The sequence below is a fragment of the Pteropus medius genome, unplaced genomic scaffold (assembly GCF_902729225.1).
Source record: "Pteropus medius unplaced genomic scaffold, Ma_sr-lr_union100, whole genome shotgun sequence".
Taxonomy (NCBI): Eukaryota; Metazoa; Chordata; class Mammalia; order Chiroptera; family Pteropodidae; genus Pteropus; species Pteropus medius.
In genome coordinates this window covers 996,684-1,023,475 of record NW_024343733.1, presented here as the reverse complement: position 1 = coordinate 1,023,475, position 26,792 = coordinate 996,684, and the positions used below count along the sequence as shown (strand labels likewise).

At 52.7% G+C, this 26,792-nt stretch overlaps 2 protein-coding genes across 5 annotated transcripts; one reads left to right on the top strand and one right to left on the bottom strand.

Moving 5' to 3' along the window:
• Positions 1-540: 540 nt before the first annotated feature.
• SDSL (serine dehydratase like) lies at positions 541-11,958 on the bottom strand. 4 transcript variants are annotated; one of them, XR_005653959.1, is made up of 10 exons: positions 11,829-11,917; positions 8,881-9,001; positions 8,580-8,774; positions 8,327-8,366; positions 7,487-7,626; positions 4,976-5,064; positions 4,116-4,343; positions 2,470-2,594; positions 788-1,469; positions 541-692 (listed from the first exon to the last, which is right to left on the bottom strand). XR_005653959.1 is itself a non-coding variant. In XM_039868211.1 (9 exons), the coding sequence occupies exons 3-9, from the start codon at positions 8,751-8,753 to the stop codon at positions 1,276-1,278; spliced, it is 990 nt and encodes a 329-aa protein (XP_039724145.1). In that variant the 5' UTR covers positions 8,754-8,774; positions 8,881-9,001; positions 11,829-11,917; the 3' UTR covers positions 541-1,275. The 4 variants fall into 4 exon arrangements, 3 of the variants coding, with proteins under 3 accessions (XP_039724145.1, XP_039724146.1, XP_039724147.1); XM_039868211.1 differs by having other exon boundaries at positions 541-1,469; XM_039868212.1 differs by having other exon boundaries at positions 541-1,469; positions 8,898-9,001.
• Positions 11,959-20,125: 8,167 nt separating this feature from the next.
• On the top strand, positions 20,126-26,190 carry SDS (serine dehydratase). Its single transcript, XM_039868210.1, has 7 exons — positions 20,126-20,344; positions 20,695-20,734; positions 20,925-21,064; positions 21,166-21,257; positions 22,030-22,257; positions 24,001-24,125; positions 24,860-26,190. The coding sequence occupies exons 1-7, from the start codon at positions 20,192-20,194 to the stop codon at positions 25,066-25,068; spliced, it is 987 nt and encodes a 328-aa protein (XP_039724144.1). The 5' UTR covers positions 20,126-20,191; the 3' UTR covers positions 25,069-26,190.
• The last annotated feature ends 602 nt before the right edge of the window (positions 26,191-26,792 follow it).

Below are 26,792 nucleotides of genomic sequence, written 5' to 3'. Positions count from 1 at the left end.
CTTCCAGCACAGAGGTGCAGCCTGAGGCCCAGAGAGGGGAGGGCACTTGCTCAAGGTCACACGGCCATCATAAGGCAAGGGAGCTTCAATGGAACCAGGAGCTGGGTTCTGCCATGGGCTGTGGCACCAGGTAGACCCCAGATTCTCTGAGCCTTGTTTCCTGCAGGTCTATAAGGGGAGGGGGAGGGCTCCCCATGTCAGGACCTTGTGGGCCCCTGCCGTCTCTGGGACCTCAACCCCCCACCCCATCTCAGCTGGGGTGAGGGCCCCATGAGGCATAGAGCCAAGAAAGATCAGATCTGCCCAGGCCAGCCTGCCCCATTGGAGGCACTTTGCTGCCCCCTGGTGGCTCCAAAAGATCCTGATTTCCACTCCCATTTCCTAAAAGATCCTTGCCAGGGGCAGGATGTGCCTAATTCCAGGACCAGGACCTACTCTCCTTAGGACCCGCGGGAGTGTCCAGATGGATCTGGAGGGCCTATCTCCTTCCCCAATGTCCCACCGCCGCCGACCCCCACACAAAGAAGGCCAAGATCCAAGAAACGTAGAGTCATACTGTAAATCACAGGGTTTGAACCTGGCTGGGCCATATTCCAGCTGTGCGACCTTGAGCGAGTTATGTCACCTTCCCATGCCTCAGTTTCCCCATCTGCAGCACAGGGATGGTAATCCTGGCTTCCGCTTCATAGCGTCTTCGCAAATGTTAAAGAAGACAATGAGTAGAAAGTTCTCGGAAGAGTTTCCCGTATAAGACAAGCACTTTATAAAGACGTGATAGCGTCCTCACCTGCCCAGGCCTGAGAGATGACGGAACATTCCCCTCCTTCCTGTGTGGGGGTCGGCGGCGGTGGGATATTGGGGAAGGAGATAGGCCCTCCTGAGCAGGACCCCCAGGTGAGGGCGGCCCTGGTAGGAGCTCAACATGGGCAGATTTTCTTAGAGACCCAGAGTTTGAATCCTCGGTGTTGTTGTTCAGTCTGTGTGAGGTGGAAAAGGTTGCTTCATCTCAGAGTTGGGCTTGAGGTTGCTGTGAGCCTTCTGTGAGTTCATGGAAAGACAGGACCCGATGGAGTTACAAACTCAGCTCGGAAAGGGTTTATTGGCCAGGGCTGTAGGGGGAACCAAAGGGAGCAGTTCCGGAGGCCTTCCTGCAAGAGATGGCCAGCACAGAGGCTCAGGGCTGTGAGCACAGAGGCCCCTCAGCCAGCTACGGTGGTGTCCATGAGCCCCTCTGGGTTCTCTGGGGTGCGACCGGCCCTCCCAGACCAGGAGCCCTCAGCTCTGGCCCACCCGGGCTTTCAAAGACTGCAGCTCTTGGCTGTCAATACTGTTTCCTCCACACACGATGACCACGACAGAGGCCAAGGAGGGTGGCAGGCGGCCCTCAGCCTGGAGCTTCCCCAGGATTCCCGAGTAGATGGCAGCTAAGGCTGCCCCACAGGCAGGCTCCACCAGCATGCGCTCGTCATCTGCCCAGAGCAGGGGAGGGTGGGGCGGAGGAGGGGAGAGAAAGGCGGGAACTGGTTAGGCTCTGGGCACTGCAAATTCATGAAGCCAGCCAGACATTCATCTCGCAGCCCATCATTTGTCTGACTCCCTCGCCATCCATCAATCTGATCGTCTATGTCTCCACCCACCCGCCTTTCATCCATCTATTCCCCTATCCATCATCTGACTGTTTGTCTGTCCATCCATCAGTGTAGCCATCAATCAACATATCTGTCCATCTGTCTATCCATCGTCCATCCATCCATCCACCCATCCATCCATCCATCCATTCATCCGTCCATGTCTTATCCATCATTTGGTCGTCTGTCCATCCATCAATGTGTTCATTAATCAGTGTGTCCATCCATCCATCCAACCACTTCTATGTCATTCATCAATTCATTGCCCCATCAATCCATCCGCCCGCCCATCGGTCTATCCATCTATTCATTATCCACCTTTTGGCTCACTCATACACGCATCCATTCATTCAGCACCTTTATTGAGTACCCATTCCCTGCCAGGCCCTGTTCTAAGAAGGCCCTTGGGATACGACAGTAAATGAGACACATCTGCCCCTGCCCTCACAGAGTTCACAGTCTAGTGAGGTAGATGGATAAGAATCAGGCAGTTATGAGGTTGGTGGGGTTGGTGCACGGAAAGTCTCCAACCCAGGTGGGGTAAGGGTAGGAGATTGGAGAAGGCTTCCTGGAGGAGGGGCCATGATGGCTTACTCACATGAAACCAGTAGGGAGTAGTGCCAGGGGTGGGAAGAAGAGCATGTGCAAAAGTCTGGAGGCTAGAGATGAGACAACACACCCCTTCTGTACCCCCACCCCCGCCATCTACACCTGCTGCACAGTTACTGCAAAGCCAGCCCTGCGATAGGCACTCAGGATACAGACAGAGAGCACCTGCTGTCTCTGGGGAATCCAGGGTTTCCGAGCCCCTCCACCCCGAGGTGGGGGAGCCCTCACTCACCCAGGAACCGCTGCACAGCACTGACAGCCTCCGCATCCTCCACCACCTCAGATAAGATCTTGAAGTCCTGTGCGCACTCCAGGGCCCGTGCGACCACCGTCTTGGCCCCCAGGGACTTGGCCACACTGCGGCGGGGACACGGGGAAGCGCTGTTGAATTGTGTCTCCTCTCCGCAGCCCCAGGCCTCCCTCCCACCCCGCAAGGCCTGGGGCTCAGCATTGCGAGAGTCTGGAGCAGCGCCCGGCACAGAAGAGGGGTTCGAAACTTGTGTGCCCCGCAAATGATGAAGGCGCATCCCTCCCTCTCACCCTGTAACTGTTCTTTGCACAGACCCCAGACGGCCAAACATAAAAAAGGACTTTTTCCTTTTTTATTCATGAATAACCGTGTATCATGTCTATATGATAGCTCATATTTATGGGATGTTTACGAAGTGCTGGATGCACGGATTTTCTATTTTAATCCTCATCGTCATTCTCTGAGTTAGAAACGTATGAGCTCCATCCCTTGCTGTCATATGCCATTGTATCCCAAGACCAGTATTTGATGGGTGTTTAATAAAATGTGGGCAGTAAGGATATTGGTAGAGGGTTGAATAGCATCTCTCTCCCCAAAAAATCCATGTCCACCCAGAACCTCAGAATGTGACCTCACTTAGAAATAGGGTCTTTGTAGATGTAATTAGTTAAGATGGTATCATACTGGATTAGGGTGTCCTTACAAAAACAGTAAAGACACACAGAGAAAGAGGCCGTGGAAAGACAGGGAAGGTGATGTAGCTACAAACCAAGGAGTGACAAGGACTTCCTGCAACCACCAGAAGCTAGGAAGGCAAAGAAGGACCCTCCCCTAGAGCTTTCACAGGGAGCCTGGCCCTGCCGACACCTTGATTTCAGTCTTCTAGTTTGCAGGACGGTGGAAGAATTAACTTCTGTTGTTTTAAGCCACCTCGTCTGTGGTCACTTCTATGGCAGCCTCGTACAGCATCCGTGATGATGGATGGTGGTGGTGGTGACAGAGACGGAAGATGAGGCAAGGTCTGGACGCTGGACCACTCTCCGCTAGTTACTTTGTTTATAAGAACGCTTCCTCCGTTGAATTAAAATCAGTTACAAAATGCAGTGGGGGAAAAAGTTCCCTAATGGTGTTGCAGAGAAAAACAAAACTCTGTTCATACTAGATGATACCAACTAGAAAAGCAGGGGTTACGAAACCGCACGCAGCATATCGGGTCAACTTTTAAAAATATACGATTGATTCATGCGTTCATTTCACGAACATGTGTTGCGGACCTACTATGTGCCGGGCATATGTCACTTGTATGTCAATGCAGGGGGGACAAAAATGGGGACAAATGCAACCCAGTCTGAGCGATGTCCACTTTCTAACGGCAATACACTTAAATCGCTTTTGTAAGGATCCAAACCAGCGAAAGCTTGGTTTATTCATTGATGAGACTTAAATGAATCGGATCCTACTTGTTCAGCACTGCCTTCTAATTTAGCTTCGCATCACTGTGGCCGGAGTCCTAGGATGAAGGAGACTCTCTTGAGTAGTCCCCCACCTCTACTACCTGGGACTGAGAGGTCCTAGGTAGCAACATCCCCACCTTCCAGCCGCCCCACGAATGCCCAGCATGCACCTACCTGGTGATGTTGGGCAGTGTGACCAGCCTGCCTGCCTCGATGGCTGCATTCAAACAATGTGCCCCTCGGGTCTCCATGGCGACAATGGGCACGTGCTGCCAGCCCACCTCCGCCAGGCCTACCGATACCCCGGCCAGGAGCCCGCCACCCCCCACTGCCAGCACTAGGACCCCCGGTGGGGTCCCCAGTACTGCCTTCAGCTCCCGCACCAAGCTGGAGTGGCCTTCCCTAGGGAGAGGGGGAGAGGGGGAGGGCAGAGCAGGGTGAGGGAGGTGCTCAGCCCCAAAGGCTCCCAGATACAGACTCCCCTCATCACCCACAGCGAAGGGAGAGGAGACCCTGCAACACTCAGCTTTGATCACTGACTTTGTTCATTTACTCGTTCTTTCCCCCGGGACCAACCTCCCAGGACTAGCATATCACTCGGAACCAGCTCGACTCAAGTTCTGAGGCCGGACCCCAATGTCTCTACCACTTACTAGCTATGTGATCTCAGGCAAGTTGCTTGAACTTGGGAGCCTCAGCTCCCTCACCTGTAAAACGGGCATAAAACACCCACCTCTAGGGCTTTAGGGAGGATGAAATGAACTGACTGTGTCCCAAAGCACACACTCAGTAAAGGGGATTTATATTAGCATTCCCCTTTACACACTGGAAACTGGGACATAGGGCGGTGAGATGCCTCGCACACTCACACGACTAATGAGTAGCAGGAGCGGGGTCTGAACCTCAGAGCGCCTGGATTCTATGCCTCTTCAGCTCTCTGGGCCTCAGTTTCCCCTTCTGTCCAGTGAGAGGACCTCGACTCAACGAGGGTCTCTCGGCTCTGAGCTCCATGCGGGGAGGGGCACCAGCCTCACCATATCAGGGGGTGGTCGAACGGGGAGACATTCACCCAGCCGTCCCTCTTGGCCAACTCTTGTGCCTTCAGATTGGCTTCATCCCAGACCTAAAGAGGAACAGGTCGAAGACCCTGGAGTCAGACTGTTGTAGAGGCTGCCTCAGCATCTGCTTCTGGGGAACCCCAATTAAGATGGCATTGCAGAGAGATCCCACACCAGCTAATTTCAGCAATAGCTAAATAGTAAATAACAGTCTCCTCTCCCGCAGGGTAGTGGGTGACACGGGGACCAAGAACAGACTCTGCCCACCCTCTGGCACCCCACAGCACCCACTCTGTGCCCAGTCCTGTGTGAGGGGGGCGCATAGAAGAAAAAAAGTTGTCTCTGCCCACATGGAACCCCCCATCTAGCCGAAGAAATGGGCCTCATTCTTGTGAGTTATTGAAACAAAAATGAGACGCAACACCGTGCAGCCCTGACGTCTCTCGCCGGAACTTCTAGAGCACGGTCCCTGGCTCCTGACCTCCTGCCTGCTGCTCCAGGGCAGCCAGAGAAAATCCAGCCATGTCCCTCCTCTGCTCAAAACCCCATGCTGGCTTCCCACGGCCCCCAGGCGAAAACCCACGTCAGCCTCACCTGGTCAGGCACCGGCCCCCTCTTCAGCCTCCTCTTTCTCCACCATTCTGCCCTCCCCCCACGCCGGGCTGCAGCTGCACCGCACCAGGCTCACCCCACTTCTACACCTTTTCCCCATGCACTGTACCCACAGTCCCTCTCTTCCTCCTTCAAGACCTGACTCAGGGGACCTTTCTCCAGGAGCCTTTCCTGCATCCCGCCCCAAGTCTGAGGCATAGCCCGGTGCCGTGGTAGTCTGCGCCACCACCCAATTCTTCACCCTCTTCCTCTGTTAGAATCACACATCCGCGCCCTTTGCCATGTGACTTGGCCACTCTTCCCACGAGAATGGGTGGAGTACGTTTCCCCCACCCCGCATTAACGTTGGTCTTAGCCATGTGACTTGCTACAGCCAATGGCGTATGGCAGAAGTGACGGTGTCACGCTTGGAGCCAAAGCTTTAACAGGCACCGCACACTGTCTTGCATTCCTCTTGCCATTTACCTTGAGGAGGTGGCCGCTGGTCTAGAAGATGAGGAGCATGTGTATGGCCTTATTCCTGCCTGCAGCCCATCCGCAAACCCATGAGCAAGATCGATCGTGTTTCTTGCACACCACTGACATTGGGGGCTGTTTGTTACGCAGCATTATCAAGCGGCAATGGCTGATTAGAACAAGATGCCTTCTCTGTTCTTCCTCAGTGCCCCGTGCTTCCCTCATCACGGCACTTATCACGTCCTGTTACCATCATCTGGTTACCTGCATGACTGCTCAACAATACTTTGAGCTTCACGAGAGTAGAGACCATGTCTATTTTCTCTGTATCCCTAATTGTCCCACATCTCGCAGGTACATGGTATATGCTCAATGAATATCTGTGGAAGGAAGGAAGGAAGGAAGGGCATGAAGAAGGAAGGAAGGAAGGAAGGAAGGAAGGGAAGGAAGGAAGGAAGAAATGAGGAGAGAAGGAGGGGAAAAGGATGATGGGGCTTGAAGGAAGAATCAGATTGGGGTGGATGATGAGGATAAATGGATGGATGGTATTGGACATTTTGGATGGATTGACGGATGGACGGATTATGCAAGTGGATGGGCGGATGGATTTGACAAAAGTGGCAAAGTGGATGGGTAGGAAGTAAGGCGGGGTGGGTATGTAAGGGATGACGATATTTGGATGGATGGATGGACGGATTGGATAAGTATTTGGATGACGGGGCAAGTGGATGGATGGGTAAGTGGGGTGGATGATGGGTGATGAGTGGAAGTGGCAAGTGGACGATGAGAGATGAGGAGAGAAAAGTCCATGGATGAGAGGACGCTGAAACGTACGAATATGAACACGAGGGCCGAATAAAGAAAGCGGTGCCGAAAAAGAAACCGTAATAATACATAAAAACATCTGGAACCAGCCTCAAGTACCCATGGCATATCTTGACCTGACCCCATGATGCTAAGAAAACCGACCCAGGAACGCATCTTTCCTTCCTCCAGAGTGATGGTAAATGACCAAGGCTGCCTGGTGTCCTGCTGCCTCGGCAACAGGCAGAAGAGTGACAACCACCCGGAAGCGTGCACCCTCCCATATCAGTGGTCTCAAGACAGGAAATATCAGCGCCATCATCTTTCGCTTTATGTTTCATCGACTGGCAAAAAATTCTAAGTGGATAATACCAAGCGTTAGCGAGGTTGCAGGGAGGCAGACATGCTCCCGGTCCTGTCTCTCTCGATTTCATGGAGGGGGAGTCTTCTCGGGGTGGGGAGAGGCAAGTCAGGAGGGCCCAGCCCTCAAGCTCAGAGATCCTAAGACCGGGCGCCAGGCATAGTTCCTCGAAAGGGAAAGGAGATGATCTTGTGAGGCAGGAGGGAATTGGGCAGAGCCCACTCCAGCCGGCTTCCCCGAGCCGGAGTCCTTACCTTTCCAGACAGCTGAACCTCGGCTCCCTCCCCCTGAAGCCTCTTCACCACCTTCAGGGAGGCGCCCTCAGGGAGCACGATGGTGGCGGGGATGCCCAGCCTCTGAGCAGAGTAGGCGGCAGCAATGCCCGCGTTGCCCCCTGTGGAGGCAGCAGAGGGGGTGCCGTGGGCCATGTGGCACAGGCCCGTTGACACGCCTTTCCCCCTCCCGCTCCCTTTCGCTTTGGGGGTTGCCCTTTATCACATTCACATGCCCCACCACAGGGAGACGACTTCTCCCTGGCCCCAGAGGTGGACACGTGATCTAAATTAAGCCAATCAGAGAACTCAGTCGCCTGACCCGTGAGTGGCTCAGGAATGATGAGTACGTGACCCAAGCTGGGCCAAAAAGATCAACCTGTGGATTGAGGAAAGCCATCGAGAAGGGGTGCTCCCTTTCTGCTAGGGTTGGTAAGATGGTAGGAGGCAAGCCTGCAACTCCTGACAGCCACCTTGCTACCATGAGGCCAGTCTAGAATAAAGCTAGAATAGAGGGAAGAAAGGCCAGAGAAGACACACAGAAGATTGCTCCTGGATCTGCCCGTGCCTGAAAGCCGTCATCCCAAGAATTTTCAGTTCCTGGAGCCTGTAGCTTAAACCTGTATGAACTGGGTTTCCGTCACTTCTACCACGAGTCCTAAATGTTGAGAAGAGGGCTGAGAGAGGACATACAAAACGGGCACCTGACCGTGGCCTTTAAGAGGAGACCAGGCCCTGGACACCTACTGCCGCTCCAGCCAGCTCCTCCTCCCCTACACCCAGCCCTGAGAACCCTCACGAAGCAGAGATGCGTCAGCTCACCTGACGAGCACACCAGGTGTCTGCAGCCCTTCTTGGCCGCCTGGGAAGAGAAGGAATGGGGTCGGGGGCTACCGCAAGCAGGTGTCATGGAGGCCTGTGGGGGATGGAGTCAGACGCTCCCCACCCCACCCCAACACTCCTCACCCCTCAGCTCTCTCCTCCCATCTGCACAAGCTCACTTCACCCCTCCTGCCCTTGCCCCATCCGCTCGCACCCTTCACCCCTCCCCTCCCTGCTGCCCACACACCCTCACCTCCTGGCAGAAATGCCCGATGCCGCGGATCTTGAAGGAGCCAGCGGGCTGCACGTTCTCACACTTGAGGAAGACAGTCGTGCCTGCTACCCGGGACAGTGCCCAGCTCTCCAGCAGCGGTGTGACTGTGTGGAAGTGCTTCGCCTTAGCGTGCTCTGCCAGAGAGGCCTCCATTCCAGCAACCGCCTAGCGAGCCTGCCGGGGGACATGAACGTCATAGCCCAGGCAGCTCCAGCCAAGAGTCCCCTTAACCTGGGCTGGAGGGGGAAGGTGGAGAAGCCCCTCAGCTTGGCTCACGTACCCCAACTGGCTGCCAACCTGTGAGACTCCGGGCAAGTGTTGGCTCCTCTCTGGGCCTCAGTTTTCCCATGTGGACAAGGCGGTATGGATTAGGGGCCCTTTCGTTCTGTCACTGTGGCCACCTGCAGTGCCGGGGGTGTAGAACACGGCCAACATGTGGTGTAGATTATACCTCAATAATGCTAATTTTTAAAAACGTAATCCCAAAACCCTTACCACACTTAAAATATTAATAATAATTTCTTAATATTATCAAATAGCTGTTAAGTGTCAGATGCCCAGTTGTTTCATTAAATGTGATAAACGGTCGTTTTGGCGGCTGGTGGTGGTTTGGTGTTTTTAACAGTTTGAATCAGGATGCATATCGGACCTGCGCATTTTCATTTTTGTTGGTTGAAAGGTCTCTTTCTATTCTTTTTTTTTTTTTTTTTACTTTATAGAGTTTTGAGCCAAACCGACAACATTGCCAGGAAGCAAGATGTCATTTTTAGTTCTCTTTTGATCGGGAAGTTCTCAAAGCGGAAACTCTGAGATGAACGACAAGAAGCAAGCTAAGGGCAAAGCATTCCTCCAGCCGGAACAGCGGAGAGAACCACCCCGATCTAGAAATGAACTTAGGGGTTGCAGGGGCGGGAGAGGGGATTCCGGCGCAGGAGCAAGAGGTGGGCGGGGCCGTGACAGGGGCGTGCCAGCCCACAGGGAAGAGTTGGGACCTTATTATAATTATACCTGCAGTGGGAAGCAATGGGAGGTTTTAAAGCAAGGTGTGGGTGAGTAGCGAACACACAGTGGGTCAGGGTGAGAAGAGAGGGAAGAAATAAGAGGGAGGAAAAACAGGATTTATTTATTTATTTATTTATTTTTTAAGGAGCAAATGCAGCCCCTCTTTTGTCTTAGGGGCAGAAAAACATTGGGTTGCCCCCTGCAGTTCTACTATTTGCCAGTAGGAGGAGCGCTACATCCTCCCCCACCCACTACAAGCCCAAGCTTCTTGTCCATCCTTCCTCCCCGCTGGGGTCCACACCCCCACACCCACCCCTGTTGGGATGGTTCCAGGCCTCTTGCTCTTGGGTTTGACCCCCTGTCTTTGTTGGGATGGTCCTGGGATTCCCCAGACAGGGCCAAGCCTAAGCCACCTCTGCCCAGTTCCAACCAGGGCACTTCTCTGGCTGGCAGTGGGGGAGAGCAGCCTTTGGGTCACTTGAACCCAGCATACCCAGGCCCAGGCCTCTCCTCAACCCCAGAGCCCAGTGGACGGCACATTCTGCATGTGGGCTTTGGGGCCAATCAGAGACCAAGCTGGAGACCAGCTATGACTTCCTGGTTGAGACACTTCCCAGATAAGTGTCTCAACCTCTCTATGCCTGTTTTCACATCTGTAAAATGGGCATAATAACAGGTTAGGGTGCAGATTAATAACAATAATAGTTATCCTTTGTTGAGTCTCTATTATGTGCCAAACATCTGCTGAGTCCTCTGGAGGTGTTATCACATTGGGGGCTTCTAACAAGGCTGGCACTTTTATAGGGCACCTCCAAGGTACAGGACCTGAACTAGGAACTGAGGATACCATGAGAACAAGACAAACAGGACAGACATCTACTCTTGGAGCTGACTTATAGTCTGATGGAGAGATCAGCATTCAACGAATAACTGTATAGACAAACAAACTAATCAGAAATGGTGAAAACTTAAGAGGGAAACATGCATGTAGGAAGTCTTGAAGAGAAGAACAAAGGGACCTACTTTGGGTAGGGAGGTCGAGAAAGGCCTCTTGGGGACGGTGATCATTAAAACTGACACCCGAAAAGTGAGAATGAACTGACTACACAACGACCCGGAAGAAGAGCTTGTGCCTCACAGGATGGCCGTGAGGATGAAGTAAGGCCACATAGTAAAGGCGTCAGGTCTGTGCCTGGCACATTATAATAACAGCTATTATTGGCTGTGTAGCACTTACTGTGATCCAGGCAACGTACCAAGTGCCTTATGTAGTATCTCCTATAATCCTCACAACCACTCTGAGATAGGTTCAATTGTTAACTCCATGTTATAGATGTGGAAACCGAGGCCCAGAGAGGCTAAGTAACTGGTCCAAGGTCACACAGCCAGAAATGGCACAGCCGGGATTCGAACACAGGCAATGCACTTTGGCATCTGTACTTATAACCACCATGCTATACTTTCTCCATTGTATTATTATTATTATTATTATTATTATTATTATTATTATTTTAAAGGTGCGAGCATTTGATACTTAATGGCCTGTGGTCCTTAGGAGCCAAATGCTCCCGGCTCAGTACCCAGGTTCTCCCTGCTCTCGCGGTTATACCAACTTCCCACAAGAGGACTCAGGCATCTGTCAAATGAACAGGCCCCAAGTTGCCTTTATCAAGCCCAGATAAGGGTACAGTCCTCTTAGACCGAAGTCCGGGGCCAACCCGAGGCCTTGGCCTAACGACACGTAGTGGCAGTTACTGGGGCTGAGGTAGGAGCCCTGGTCCCTGTCAGCTGGGAAGCAATGCAGTGGGCAGCCTGGGGCTTGAGGTCAGGTCTCAGCACACATGACCTTGGCCTAGTCACTTTTCATCACTATGTCTCACCTGCCACATCCATGAATTGGGTAAAGATCAGTTACCTTTGCACTTCCCTTATCCCTTTGGCTTTTCCCCAGAGGCCACCTGGGTGACATTCCTCAGCCAGATCCCTGGTGCCCAGGCTGCCTGTGGCTGGCAGGACACCCAGCCCTGCCCCTCTGGCAAGTAGAACCTGCCCCCCTTCTTCTGCAAGGCAGGCTGGGCGCCCTGAGTCAATATTTTTGAAAGGACTTAGGCCACCCTCTCTCACCTTGCATCCACTCAGCCCAGAACTTTCCAGACTACTCTACAGGCACATTTACACACGCACGCAGAGCCCCAGGGGTCTCATTTGAGCTCCAGGCCCCCTTACCTTTCGGCCCAACAGTCCCTAGACCAGCTCGGCCACAACGTGCTACCCGCCAGCCTAACCTGGCACCAACTCTGCCCAGCTCCCGGCAGCCTCCTGTGTGCCTTGGCCCTGCCTCCCGTGTTAAAGGGCCAGCTCCCAGCTGGAGTGGGAAAGGGGACTAGATCAACCTTCACTACCCCGCTGTGCTCTGTCCGCGACACACGCATGACCTGGTCCCATTTGACAGATGAAGAACCTGAGGTTCAGAGAGGGAGACTCACTTGGCCAAGGCCACCCGGCCAGTGAGAAACATCCTTTATCTCTCACCCTGGACCACCTGTCTTACAACACAGACATCTCCAAGTCCAGTGCTCGTCCCACGAAAACAAGGACAGAGAAACAATCGTTATCGGTCACATGAGAAAGGCATGTTTTTCTGAAACATCTCCTCATCTCCGATATTTCGCATCCAACACAGGAACCCAAATATTTATTGTTCAAAAATAATGGCAATTGATTTGTTCATTTGACCAATATTTACTGGATACCTATACGTGTCAAGTCCCAGGATCTTTAGTCTCAAACAAAACTGCTTGTCCCTTGCCCTCAAGAATCCCCAAGAGGCCACTGAAAAGTAGTTATAATCAGCATCATCAGATATTGGCAGATGATGATGGGGCAGGGCTGCGGGTGCCCAGAGCAGGTACCTCACCTGGCCCTGGGGGGCTGGGAGGCTTCCGGGAGGAGGGGAAGACAGAGCTGAGCTGGGAATCAGGTACGCGGAGTGCCAGGGTCTGGAAGGCAAAAGCATGGCGCATTCCAGGAACCCGTGTACACGAGGAACGCTATGCCAATCCAGAATGCAGACCTCACCCAGGGGCACTAGGGAGCCATGGAGGGCTGTAGGCAGGAAGGTGGCATGGTCACATTCTGGCCTGGTCTCTGTCACCATCTCAGTGGGTAAAGCTGAGCTAGTCACGTCCATCTGTGCCTCAGTTTCCCTCTAAGTAAAATGGGAGCTTAGGTCCAGGAAGGACCAGGCAGCCCAGCTGTTCTGTGCCCTACTTGAGCTTTGGGTGACCTCCTCGGATTTGATGATTAACTCCGGGCTGCTTGGGGTCAGGTCGAGCTGCTTGGCCGTGATCCCTGCTGAGGATTTTATCCCCATCCTCACAGTAAACATGGGCCTATCCTTGTCAGGTGTCTTGTCCTGGACTGGGCACTGAAGACAAGGGGTAGTAAAATGCAGTTCATACTCTCCGGCCCAGAGGGGAGAGAAAGACACCTGATTTAATGACAACGCTAACACCCCTAGGAGGACAGAGAGCAGACGGTCCCCACAGGACAGTCGAGGGTGGGGTGAAATCAAGGAGGGCTTCCTGGAGGAGCAGGTTCTTAGCCCACGGCTCAGGCTTGGACAAGAAGCATGACAGCAGCATTTACTGAATGCCTACTGTATGCCTGCCCTTTCGTTTTGACCAGTGTATTCCAAAGGTTTTTTAATAGTTGGGTGTTTATTTCTTTGTGCAGTAGCATATATATAAAATTAAGTCCATAATTTTGTGGATATTATTGCTTAGGAAGAAGCTAAGCAGGTACTAAAGTTTAAAAATAAAGTCTGTTTTTAAATATATACATTAGTAGCAGTAGGAGCGTAGTTTCTGGCATGAAGAGGCAGGATGCCTAACAGGACACAGACCCTGGAGCCAGGCTCTGGTCCAAATACCAGCTCTGCTACTGGCTGGCTGTGTGACCTTAGGTAAGTTACTTAACCTCTCTGCTTTGTTTCCTCAACTGTAAGGTGGAGATAAAAGACCTCCCTCGTGAAACTAATGTGAGAATCAAATGAGCTGGCATATGCAAAACATTTAGAACAGTAGCAAGTGCTCTGAGTTTACCGCTATTGCTGTTACTGTTTTTATTGTTACTATTACAGAAGAGGTGAGACAGCAATGGGACAAAAATTGCGAAGGTGGCACACGAGTGTCAGCGTTTGGGAACATGACATCATTAGGTCACAGAATGTTCACGGCCCCCCAGGGAGGTGGGTGTTGTTGTGAACTCTGCATCATGGCATCAGACCGGGCTCAGGAAGGTCAAGCCACTTTCCCAAAGTCACACAGCCACGGCAGAGCCAGGGCTTAGACCCAAAGGTGCCAGGCTCCAGAGCTCCTGGCTCGGAAGAGGACAGGGTGGGGGGAGCCGGGGTGACCACATCAGATAAGGCTGGAGAGGTGGGCCAGGTCACTGACCTGTCCCCTCCCGGGGCCACCTTCGTCAGCCAGCCCCTGTCCCTGACACCTCAGACCGCCAAACACCAACCATGGCCAGTCCCTGGGTTATTCATTAAGCTTCATTTCACCATCCTCACCCCCAGCTGGCCTTCTTGCTCCCAAGGTGAGAGAATAGCCTGGAGAGGAGGCATGGCCCCTCGGGCACAGACAATTGGCTCTCCAGATTGGCAGGCTTAACTCTGGACTCCGGTCATACTATTTCCCAGCCACAGGCTCGGAGAAGTGGGCCTTGGGCAGTCATGCAGCCAGCCTAGCTGGTGAGCGACCCAGCCGAGATGTGGACCTGGGTCTTCTAATACCCAACAAATCTTAGCTAACTTCTCAGAGCCTTGCCAAGATGATAAACCATTCTCAAGCAGAGGGTCTCAAACTGGAGGGCCACATTTAGGTGGCTGGAGCTAATTCACTCCGTCCTCTGCGGAGGGACATGGCTTTCCATTTGCCACTATCCCCACCTCTCCTTATTGCATGTCCAACCCCCAACAGACCCCTGCATTGTCCCGTAGATATTTGAGTTTGAGAACCTTGTGCAAAGAAACTCTCCCTCTTTCCTCTCGCTTATGAAAAGGAAAGGAGTCAGTTATCAAGGGAGAAGCTCAGGCACGGAAAGGCTAAGTGACTTGCCCCAGGTTGCCCAGCAAATAGGCCATAGGGTCAGTCTTCAAGGGACCCCGCATCCAGCTTGGATGCTCTTGTCCTCAGAAACGTACAAATTCATAGCCACGTCATCTGAGCTGAAGGAACCTGTAAGGGCCATATAATGCACCCTTGTTGTGGGTGGGGAAACTGAGGCCCATAGAAAAAGAGGGGACAGTTCAACAGCTGACCTCGAGGCCAAGGAAAATTCTGACCCATGCGAACCAGACTTTCAGAAAGAATTAAGCCATTCGTTTATGCCTTCGGCAAACATCGCCCCAAACTACCAAAATCTAGGCCCTGTGGAAGGAGAGATGGAGAAAAATAAGGTACATTCTCAGCCCTCGAAGGTCTTAAAGTCAACATGTCAGTCACTGGATGCAATAAAGCAGCGGTCCCCAACCTTTGTGGCACCAGGGACCGGTACTCCTGTGAGAATCTAAAGCCTGATGATCTGAGGTGGAGCTGAGGCGGTGATGCCAGCGCTGGGGAGCGGCTGCAGATACAGACGAAGCTTCACTGGCTCGCCCGCCACTCACCTCCTGCTGTACGACCTGTTTTCTAATGGGCTGGGGACCGGTACCAGTCCGCAGCCCGGGGGTTGGGGGGCCCTGCAATAAAGCATTACAGATGCAGTAACAAAAAATGCAAATTAGAGCAACAATAAAATGCCATTTTTGAAGCTATTAGGTTGGCGAAAAAAATTTTTTAAGTGTAAAAGCACTAACAACCATGGCTGGTGTGTATGAGGGGAAATGGGAACCTCCTCCATTGCTGGTGTGGCTAGGGATTGCCACAGCCCTTTGGGAAATGAATCTGTCAATATCTATTACGATTTGATAAATACCCATTATCAAATATTAATTTGGGGGATTTATTCTCCAAAAGAAAAAAGTACCAGAGGGTAGAGATATACGGGTATGGGAGTGTTTATTAATCAGAGTGCTGTTTAGAACAGCAAAAACAAAATAAAACAAACCAAAAACGCTGGAAGCTAGGATGTCCTTGATCTCGGAAATGGTTGAGTAAGTCATAATATACCCTCGCCATGGAATTTTATGCAACCCTCACCAAGAACAAATTAGATCTAAACTTACTGACCCAAAGAGATGTTCACGATGCATTTTAAGTGAGAAAAGGAGAAAAAAAATACATACCGTGTGTAATGAACAATGACCAGAAGTGCCTGATAGACCAGTTTTTAATGGTGCTTATACCTGTAGGCTCAGTGGAGAACAATGCTGATGACATTAGTTATCCTGGTGTGACTGGTGGGGTGGCGGGAGGGAGGAGGAGAGGGGCGAGGGGGCAGAGGGACAGAACGTTTCATGATCTGTGGGTCGGATATATGGTAGCCACTCACCACCTGTGGCTACTGAGCCCTTGAAATGTGGCTGTGAGACTGAGGAATTGAATTGTAAATTTTATTTAATTTTAAATAATTTAAATTTAAATAGCCACTGGTGGCCAGTGGCTACTTACTGGGCAGCAGAAAATTAGGAGAATTTGTGGGTCCCAACGTGAAAGAGACATTATTAACAGTGGGGGAGGTAAAGTATTAGTGAATATTTGGCTTTGTGTAATGATTCCCCATTCGATACAGACAGTGACATGCAGACAGGAAGATAATTATCAAACAGGGACAGTAAATACCCAAAATAAACAGTGCGTCTCTGTGGTGTACAGATAGACGCAACTTTTAAAAATCCTATACCCAGAGAAAAAGAGAAGCTGTACAGTGGAGACATCTGACAAACACAACCTCAGGCAAGTGGTCAAGGTCAATATCAACAGTGATGAGTCATGTTGGTAGTTGATATGACCTTGACATGATATGATGATAACGACACTTCACTTCCATGGTCTTCCTCTCCAAATCTTCTAACCTTAGTCCACTCATGAGAAAAAAATAAAATAAAATTCATGACCAGTGCTGTTCAAAACCGTTGAGGTCATCAAAAAACCAGGAAAGTCTGAGAAACTGTCACAGCCAAGAGGAGCCTGAGGAGATATGATGACTAAATGTGACATGCTGTCCTGGGTGGAATCGTGGGACAAAAAAATGACCTTTGGTAAAAGCTAAAGAAATCTGAATAAAGTATGGGCTTCAGGAAATAATAATGTAGCAATATTGGTTCCATAATTGTGACAAATGTATCGTATTAATGTAACTTGTTAATAAGGGCAAGTGGAGTATATGGGATCTCTTTGCACTATTTCTGTAGTTTTAGATTTCCTTTTATGTTAATCTAAAACTATTTTAAATTAAGATTATTTTTAACTCCCTACACCCAAACCTGCAAAAATAATCAGAAATAATGATGCCTCTTACAAGAGGATTCTTTGCTTTTTAGAAAGATTCTCCTCTGTCAATGCTAACTAATCAGGTATTTTTCATTCTCATTAAAATAGAACCCCAAACCCTCCAGCAGCTAACTGGCCAAAGTCCTATGTTTTAAAATGGAAAGAGAAGCTGGCCCGTTTCTTAGATATAGATATGGAGAAGCTGGCAGATGACAGAGAAAAAAGCTAGGAGAGAAATTGGCTGCAACGAGTCAGTCAAGAAGGGACAATGAGTGGGACCACCCCAGGGTCACCGGTAACAATTTTTTTCCCTTCTCCAAAGTTATTTGCTTGCATAATCAGGGGGACTGCATAGATGGGGCACGTGTGCTGGAGGAATAATATTCTGAAAATATTAATTTATCACTCCCTCTCCTTCGTTTCTCTCCCCAGAAGAGGAGAGAGACAGACCGAGAGATAGAGAGACAGAAGGACAGAGACAGATGGAGAGACAGAGACAAAGACAGAAAGAGAAACAGAGATAGAAAAGGAAGGAAGAGAGGGAGGAGGGAAGAGGAAGGAAGGAAGGAAGGAAGGAAGGAAGGAAGGAAGGAAGGAAGGAAGGAAGGAAGGAAGGAAGGAAGGAAGGGACCTGATTGTAGCATTCGCTGATTTTCATGGTGTCAGCCCTCCCACAGGGGACAGTTTCAACCACCAACAGTTGTAACAACTGACTCCCAAACTTCCTGAAAATTTAACAGATGGTAGGAGTTCACTCCAGCACTGCACTGCTTGCTGAGAGTCTGGGGGACTTTCTACAAACAAGGAAAAGAATTTATGGCAGTGGCCAAAGCTCTGGAATGGTCGCCACGGGCCTCAGACTATAGAACGAGGACCCATGCAAGAACAAGGAAAGTTGCAAGTGTGTGGGGAGCACCCGACTGAGGACCAGACAGCACCCCCACCCTGCCGAGGCCCCAGAATGTCCCTGCCACCCCTGGGGAGAAGATGAAAACCCTCATTGCCTCCAATTAATTATCTGCTTGAGGTAAAAATCAAGCCAAGTTAGGGAAGAGTGAAGTATTCATTCATTGCAAGCTGAGTCTGCGGGCTGAGATTTAGCCCTGCTGCAAATATCTTGGTTTTTTCAATGAACTCTGGACAAAATCCCCCATAGGCTGTTTGGACCTCACCAACTCTACTCATCCCGTGTTGATTGATGGGTGATAATAATGCCCCGGGGGAGGCCCCGTGTGGCCTGGGGTCCTGACCTTGGCTGCGGCCAGCTTTAGCCATAAGGGCCCACCAAGAAGCCGTTTGTCACATTTGTGGATGGTGCAAAGCCATCAGATGGCCCAAGGAGGGTTCCACCAGGTCTCAACCCAACGGAATGATGGGTTGAAGCCAGGCGAAGGAAAACAAAGAAGGCTGGCTGCCCAGTCCCACGAGCGAGGGCCACAGAGGTTAAATTCATTAGATCCAACAGGAGGGAGGCCTGATTTGCTCGTATTAATTTCACCAAGAAAAAAAAAAAATCTCTTCTCTGGGGGCTGATTGAATAGCCTTTGGATATAAAGCAACAGCTTTTTAGTTTGAGCTCATTTTGCCCACATCCTGGTTGACCTTGGTAATTGCTGACATTTGGGGCCAGATAATTTTTATCGGGGGACCGTCCTGTGCATGGTGGTGGACGTTCAGTGGTAGAGGGAGAGAGCAGGGGATCGGCAGAGACTGGGCCAGGGTCTCAGATTGCTCACGCAGGGCTGCTATTCTGTTCAAGTCTTGTACCACCCAGTAGGTATTGTCCCCATTTCTTGGGCAGGAAACAGAGGCTGTAAAGGGAGTTAGTTGACTCACCCAAGGTCACACAGCTGGGAGTCCACCAGCCCGTCAGATGGACCTCAGAGCAGGAGACCTTAGCTAATCGGGAGACTCAGGCTGGCCCCAGCAGCAGTGAACAGCAAACAGAGGTGAGAGCTGTGCTCTCCCTGCTGTGAAAACAACTGGTCAGAATCACCTCACAGCCAAGGACACCGGATCTGGCCATCCTCAAGGGCCAGGAGAGAGCTGGCCACTGTGTAGTGTGTGTGTGTGTGTGTGTGTGTGTGTGTGTGTGTGTTTATGCGCTCACCACCTTATGGACAGACAGACCCCTAAACACAGCCAGGGACAGACAGGAGGCCATAGGGTGGGGAGTGAGTTCAGGTGTAAGACCCTGCAGTTCTGTGATGATGCTGATGACCACAATGGCTGCTAACACTTACTCAGCACTCAGCTCTGGGCCTTTACGTACATCCATTATCCTGTCGTCTAGTCCTAGGAGAGAGATACCATCATCACTCCCATTCTGCAGGTGAGAAAAGAGAGGCTCCAGGAGGCAAAGTGACTGCCCAGGACCACACGGCTCATAATCGGCAGATCCAGGATTTGAACCCTGGTCAGTCTGGGTCTTACCCATAATGCCATCTGCCCCTTTAGAACAAAAAAAAGTCATAAAAGGATGACGGGGAAGGCAATAAAGAACTGCATTCAGATTGCAGGTTTGGGAGTCAGACTGCTGGGTTCAAAGGCCAGCTCACCCCTCTTACTATCTGTGCCTCAGCTTCCCTTTCTGTAAGATGGGAATAATGATAGCACCCGCTTCCACTGTGCTTTACTTCTTCGGTGCCTACTATGTGCCGACCACATGCTAGTGACTTCAAGTGCATTATCTCATGCGGTCCTCCTGAAGCCTCTGTTGTCCTCTTTTGAAAATGAAGAAGCCGATGGTGGGAAGGGAGGAGAGAGAATTCTGGGAGAGACTAGAGGAAGCTGCCAGAAACCGAAGTGCAGCCTCCCCTACCCCTCCCCTACCCCTCCTGGCAGCCCCAGGCTTTAGGACACGCCCGGCCGGGCGGGCGGGGACAAGCGGAGCGGAGGGGGCGGGCCCTGGTGGAGGTGTGGCCAGTCCTGCAACCCGATTGGCTGCCCAGAGGCATCCAGGGAATAAAGCCCCGGGCTGGGTAGCTCCTGGGACAATTCAGAAGATAATCTACTTGTCCATCTACCACCCTCCATCTGTCCACGGACTGTCTCACCTGTCCATCCATCTGGACCGTCTCCAATCTATCCCTCACTGTCTTGGTCCAGCCACTCTCGGCTCCATCGCTCTGCCCTTCCTCTCTCCCGGCAATGACTTCCAGAGAGCCTCTGCATGTGAAGACCCCCATCCGCGGCAGCATGTCCCTGTCCAATGTGGCCGGCACCAGCGTCTATCTCAAGATGGATAATGCCCAGCCCTCAGGCTCCTTCAAGATCCGGGGCATCGGACACCTCTGCCAGATGGTACAGGACAGCTCTGGGAGAGGGTGGCCCGTCCCCTTCCTCCACAGAGCAGGACCAGTACCATGTGAAATCCAGGGAGTTCCAGGCTGGGCCCCGCTGACTCCTCACAATGCCTGAGCGCCCACCATCGGCGCTCCCTCTGGATAAGGGGTGCTCGTCACATGGGTCCCCCTCAGGGGCTGGTCTCAGAGCTTGCAGTTGTCAGCCTCTCCTCTCTCCCCTGCGCCAGTCTCTCTGGGGAAAGAAGGTGTCTGAGAGGTTAGGGCAGTAAGGAGAGTCCAGGGTAGTAAGGTGGAGCCCTGGGGCAGGCTGGGAGGTGGGCCTGACCCCCCACTCCCTTGTTTCCCCAGTGGGCTGAGCAAGGCTGTGAACATTTCGTCTGTTCCTCAGGTAAGTGGCCGGCTTGCCAATTCCTGTCCTCTGCGGTATGTTCCTGCGCCAAACGCTGCACCCCTCTGGGCCCCGGTTTCCCCAGCCCAGGGGGAAGCCAGAGGCCACCTGGGGAGGGGGGTTCAGGCCCCCAAGGTCAGGCTCTCAGGTTCTCCCACACTGACACACTGTCCACTCCCCACCCCGGCAGCGGGCAATGCGGGCATGGCGGCCGCCTATGCCGCCAGGACCCTGGGCATCCCGGCCACCATCGTCGTGCCTAGCACCACACCTGCTCTCACCATCGAGAGGCTCAAGAATGAGGGCGCCATGGTCCAGGTGGTGGGTGAGGTGAGTGCCGACTCAGGGCAGGGGCCACGGAGGGGCCCTGGTGGTGGAAGAGGGTCTCCCAGCCCCTCACCCTCTCTCGCCCCCTCCCTTTGGTCCTCCAGATGTTGGACGAGGCCTTTGAGCTGGCCAAGGCCCTGGTGAAGAACAATCCAGGTTGGGTCTTCATCCATCCCTTTGATGACCCCCTCATCTGGTACGTGGAGCCCAGGGTCACCTGGTGTGGGTGGCATCCACTCCCTACAACACTGGGTGTGCACTCGCTGCAAGGCACATCATCACACCATTATGCACAGCGGTGGTACCTGTGTGTGCACACCATCACGTAGAAGCATGCACACGGCCATGCCAGCAGGTGCACGCACATATGTGCACTAAGGCTCGTTTTTCATGGCCGCGAGCAAACACGCGAGCTCAGATACACAGCTGTTTGCAGTGTGTCTCCCCAGAAGCAGATCCCAAGACAAAGATTTCAGGGAAAGCCGTTTACTCGGGAGGTGATTCATCAGAGGAGTGGGGAAGTGAGGCGAGGAAGGAAGGGAGCCACTAACTGGGGCTCTAAGAGCCAGGTGACTGCTGTGGGCAGCTGGAGCTTCATCCCTTGGGAGGCAGGGGAGTCCCTGGGAGCCAGCATGGAACAGGAGCCAGAGATACCAGTTCATACACCAACTCCCTTAGTTTTTAATTTGCACAGTTATTGGGTGAAGGATGTTCTTGGGGCGGTCATCTGTTGGCACTGCCAGTTGCCACATTCATAAGCAGCTCCCGTGGCCAGAGGAAGCCCTCAGGTAGAGATGCAGATGTTAGCAGCTGGAAATCAGGGTGGAGCTGGGGGAAGGGGACTAGCCCCCAAGCCCATCAGTGCTTGGGATGTGGACAAGTGTAGGATACAAGTGGCATCTCCAGGACCCCCGTCTGGTGTCTCCAGGAAGCCCAGCCCTGACCTGCCACCCTCCCCCACCCTCCAGGGAAGGCCACACTTCCATCGTGAAGGAGCTGAAGGAGACGCTGAGCGCAAAGCCGGGGGCCATCGCGCTGTCGGTGGGTGGCGGGGGCCTGTTGTGCGGAGTGGTCCAGGGTCTGCAGGAGGTGGGCTGGGGGGATGTGCCTGTCATCGCCATGGAGACCATCGGAGCCCACAGCTTCCATGCTGCCACAGCCGCCGGTGTGCTCGTCTCTCTGGCTCAGATTACCAGGTGAGCGGCTGAGGGGCTCTCCATCTGGGGTTCAGCAGGCCTTGGGGAGTCCCCCTCGGTGCTGGGTGCGGGGTAGTTCTTGATGTCCCATTTTACAGGTGAGGAAACTGAGGCTTTGGTCATTTTTCCAGAGTCACACAGTCAGTGAATGATACTGCTGGGACTGAGCCCAAGTCCGTGACTATATACCACGAATGTCACCCTTCCTCATACAGAAAGTCTACATTAATCATTTATTAAGTTCCGCTGTGGCAGGGTTTTTGCACGCCTCATTAATTTCCCAACCGTTTACTGAGCCCCCTGATATGTGCAAGATGCTGTCTGATCCCGGGGAGAAGGAGGTGAATAAACACAGCTCCTGCTCCCAAGGAGTCCATAGCCCAGCCCCAAACCCTTGACACATGACGTTTAACTGAGGTTAGGTTTGGCGCTTTATACAGGAGCCCAAAATAACAGCAACTTAAACAAAACTGAATTTTATTTCCTCTTTTATTAAAAAAAAAAAAGTCTAGAGGTAGCCAGGGGCCCAGGTTCCTTGAGTTTATTCTCCATTATACTTATCATGTAACCTTATGGGCCAAAATAGCTGCTTAAGTGCCAGCTATCACACCCACATTCCATCTGGCAGGAAGGAGGAAGCAGGGCAGAAGCTATGTGCTCTCCCTTTAAAGACAGATTGCAATATTTCACTTACCTCTCATTGGCCAGAACTTAGTCACGTGGCCACACCTGCTGCAAGGGAGGCTGGGAAATGTTTTCCTCCCAGGTATCCATGTGTGCAGCTAGAATAAATATTGGGTAGACAAGTCTCTGCCACAGGTAGAGAAGACTGAGTCCAGGTAAGAACTTCTGGATTCCTGAGTCCAGCCCCCCGGTGCTACCGTGTTGGCCTCTGATCTCACAGTATTGAGGTTGAAGAAATAATCGTTGAGCATCTACTATGGGCCACATGGTAAGCTAAGGACTAAGGTGGTCCAGGCACAGAGATGCTCACGGGCGAGTCGGGAGACGAGCTGGGAATAGAATCAGCGATCACTCGGTGAGGCTGGGGAGGAAGGGAACAGTGGTTATGAGTGCAGGCCCTGGAGTTAAATGGATCCTGCCCGCAGCCACAGCACGACCGCTCCCTAGAAGTGTAACCCTGAGCAAGTGACTGCATTCTCTCTTCCTCAGTTTTCCCTTCTATAAAATCGAGCCAGCTAACAATAAAAATGTTTGCGAGAATTAATAAAGCTTGTGAAGTGCTCGGCGCCCAATGCGTTCTCAGGAAGTGGTCCCTGTGTGTGTTATGGGAAGCCGAGGATTCCACATGGGGCCAAGGGACTGAGTGCTCCCCCTGGAGGATCCCTCGGAGGGGGCGGCCTTCATCCTGAGCCCTGAAGGACAGGGTGGGGCTCGGGCAGGCCCAGCGGTGCTAAGCTTAGTGAGGGAGGGTTAGGCAGGTTAGGTGACAACCTGAAGGGAGAGCCGGAGTCCTGTCAGGGAACCGCAAGGGGGCCTTTCAGGCATCTGTTCCTTAGTCATGCTGAACAGAAAATGCTGCTGCTCACTCCCACTCAAGCAATCTGTGCCTTATCAGAAGACCCCGCTGTTTGGGAGCCCCCGGGACTTTCCATGCCCACGGACCCCGGTCCCTGCCCCCTCTCACGCCATCTTTTTCTCTCTCCCTCCCCATTCTGATCCCTGCTTCCCTCTCTCCCTCTCTCCCTGTTCCCCTGTTCCCACGGCCATGGCACCCCCCAGTGTTGCCAAGGCCCTGTGTGTGAAGACCGTGGGGGCTCAGGCCCTGAAGCTGTATCAGGAGCACCCCATTTTCTCGGAAGTTATCTCGGACCAGGAGGCTGTGGCCGCCATCGAAAAGTTTGTGGGTATGTGCCAGGTCCTTTCAAGACTCAATCTGCTGCTTCAGGAACTAAGCGGCTGCTCTTTGGTATGCCAAGGGAGTCCATCACTGCAAATCTTCCTCACAGTTCTGTCTCCCATCCCTTCCTAAAACTTCCCATGAGTGAAATAATACGATGCAGTGGTAAAAATAGAAAGGTCGATGGCACAAATGAAGAAGTAAGCCTGATAACCATGACAGGAGGGAACATGGACTAAGTATTTAAAATGTTGATTCTGAGCTTCCTGGCAACCAGGGTAAAAACGGAAAGTATAGATATCTATGGTGGATTCAGAAGTGGGTCTGTAAACTAGGTTGGACTCTTTCTGGGTTCAGCCTAGGATAGGGATGGCACACACGCATGCACACGCAGTAGGAATTTATCATGCTACCTAATTCTCTTGTACCGGCAGCTGGTTTGGCTAATCAGCTATGGCGCACTTACTCAGAAGATGCCTCAGAATCCCTCTCAAGACAGTGCTCAGACAATCACAATCATTTTATCAGAGTTAGCACTCATAATGAAACCTAGCCCCGGCTCAGGGCTTGGAAGGTCAAGCCAAGGTAATGATGGAAGGTTTGGTCCAGGACCTGAGTCGGTGGCCAGGGCTGACTGAGAGCGGATTGGCTCATTACCCCTAAGCTTTACCAACAGCCCAACAGTTCCCTTGCACCCTGCGGAACTCAGGCCCCGCCCTCACCGCACCCTCTCCCTGGCAGATGACGAGAAGATCCTCGTGGAGCCCGCCTGTGGGGCAGCTCTGGCAGCAGTCTACAGCCACGTGGTTCAGAAGCTGCAAGGAGAGGGGAAGCTCCATGCCCCGCTGTCCTCCCTCGTGGTCATCGTCTGCGGGGGCAGCAACATCAGCCTGGCCCAGCTGCAGGCCCTCAAGAAACAGCTGGGCATGAAGAACGGGCTGCCTAAGTGAGGCCCTCCCCGCCTCGCGTCCCCTTCCCTACCTGGGAGACGCCTGGAGGGCCTGGAGTCTTATCCAGCGCCTCGTTGTACTTAATACTCTTGTGTCTGCGAGTCTGCGGCCAGGCCAGCACCTTCATGTCCCCATGAGCCCACCATGCGGAGGAGCCGATGATCACGGATGGAGGCAGGTCAGCAGCCTATGAGGCTGTGAACTGAACCTCTGCTGTGTGACCGCTGTCACCATCCTCAGCCACCCCTGCTAGGGTGACAACCACCTACATGTAATGCACCAGGTCCCCAGAGCAGGGTGGGTGGGAGAGACCGGGACCACAGCAGGATGCACTACCTCTGAGCCATGTGTCCCCGCCCCAGGCTTTCTCCCTGGGAAGGCCGACAGGGCCTCGGTCCAGGGTCGGGGAACCAGCTCGTCCTTCCTTCCAGAAGCCCAACCCTGCCCTCACTCGTTTTTCTAATGTGAAAAGTTTTTCAGTGAAAAATATGTATTTATGAAAGGTCCTTCGAGTTTTTCCATCATCACCGTCTTCTTCCCCCACCTTCCACCCCGTCACACCTGCTCTTGGCCTCAGCACTCAACAGTGAGCACTCCCATCCCCCACACCCGACCCCCAGGAACCCTGGGCCCCCACCTGGAACTCAAGACCTCCACCCAGCAGGATCTGCCTGCCAGGGGCAGGAAGCTGGTGAGGGAGGTGGCGCTGAACAAGAGGCCGGGGCCCGGACCAGCTGGGAGGCAGACGAGGCCAACCTCATTCTGATGGGAAGTCCTTCCCAGTAACAGAAAGATGTAAGCACAGAACCCCGAAGAGCAGGGCAGTGAGCCCCTCACCGCTGGGGGTATGTAAACTGACCCTAGACAATCATCTCAGGGACGGGGAAGGAGTACACTTGAAGTCAGTGTCACGCAAACCCTCTAATACATGAAACCCTTTGCTCCCACGAAGAGTGCGTGCTGAAGCCAGCACAGGAAAGAGGCACTGCTGGGCTGTCTCGCGGCCCTGGAGGGGACCCCATCACCACTCGGGAACACCCCTGCACCGCCTAGAGCAGCCCCCAGGGCACTTTGTTGAATCCCCAAGTTCAAAGTAAAGCTTGAGGCCACTCTAATTCCTCAAGACATCACGCAATGGGCAGAGGCTTGCAGAGACCTCCACCACCACCCCCCCCCAAAAAAAGGGCAGTGAGATTTAAGCGGGGAGAGTGAAAAACCCACCTCAAGCCCACACCAGCCACAGGTCTACCTAGTACTTTCCACATGTACTTTCAACACCCAGGGGACGGGACACCAAGGAAGGGCTGACGGGGGTGGGAAATCACCACTGTGGATCCAGAATTGTTCCTGGGGATAGAGCGGGACTGAAATGGTACCCAGCTCAGGAAAACCTCTTCAGAGCACAGCTGCTTCCAGCTTCCACTGTCCTGCCTGGGTCAGGCATGAAAACCCCCAAGAGGCCAGGCAGATACCTCTGCCCACTACAGGAGCCGAGGCACTGTGGGCTGAGGACTGGCCAGCTGGGCAGACGCCTATCCTTCAGGGAAGGGCAGGAGCCACAGATAAGCCTGCAGCTGCCATTTTGAAGCTGAGGATTGTGGGAAACTCCCAGTGCACAGGTGCCGAGAGAAGCTGCCTCTCTGACAGCCTCTGCCAAAGTGGGTCCTGCCTTTGCTGGGTCAGCTGAAGCCCCAATGGGGGGCCATGTGCATGATACCACCTCC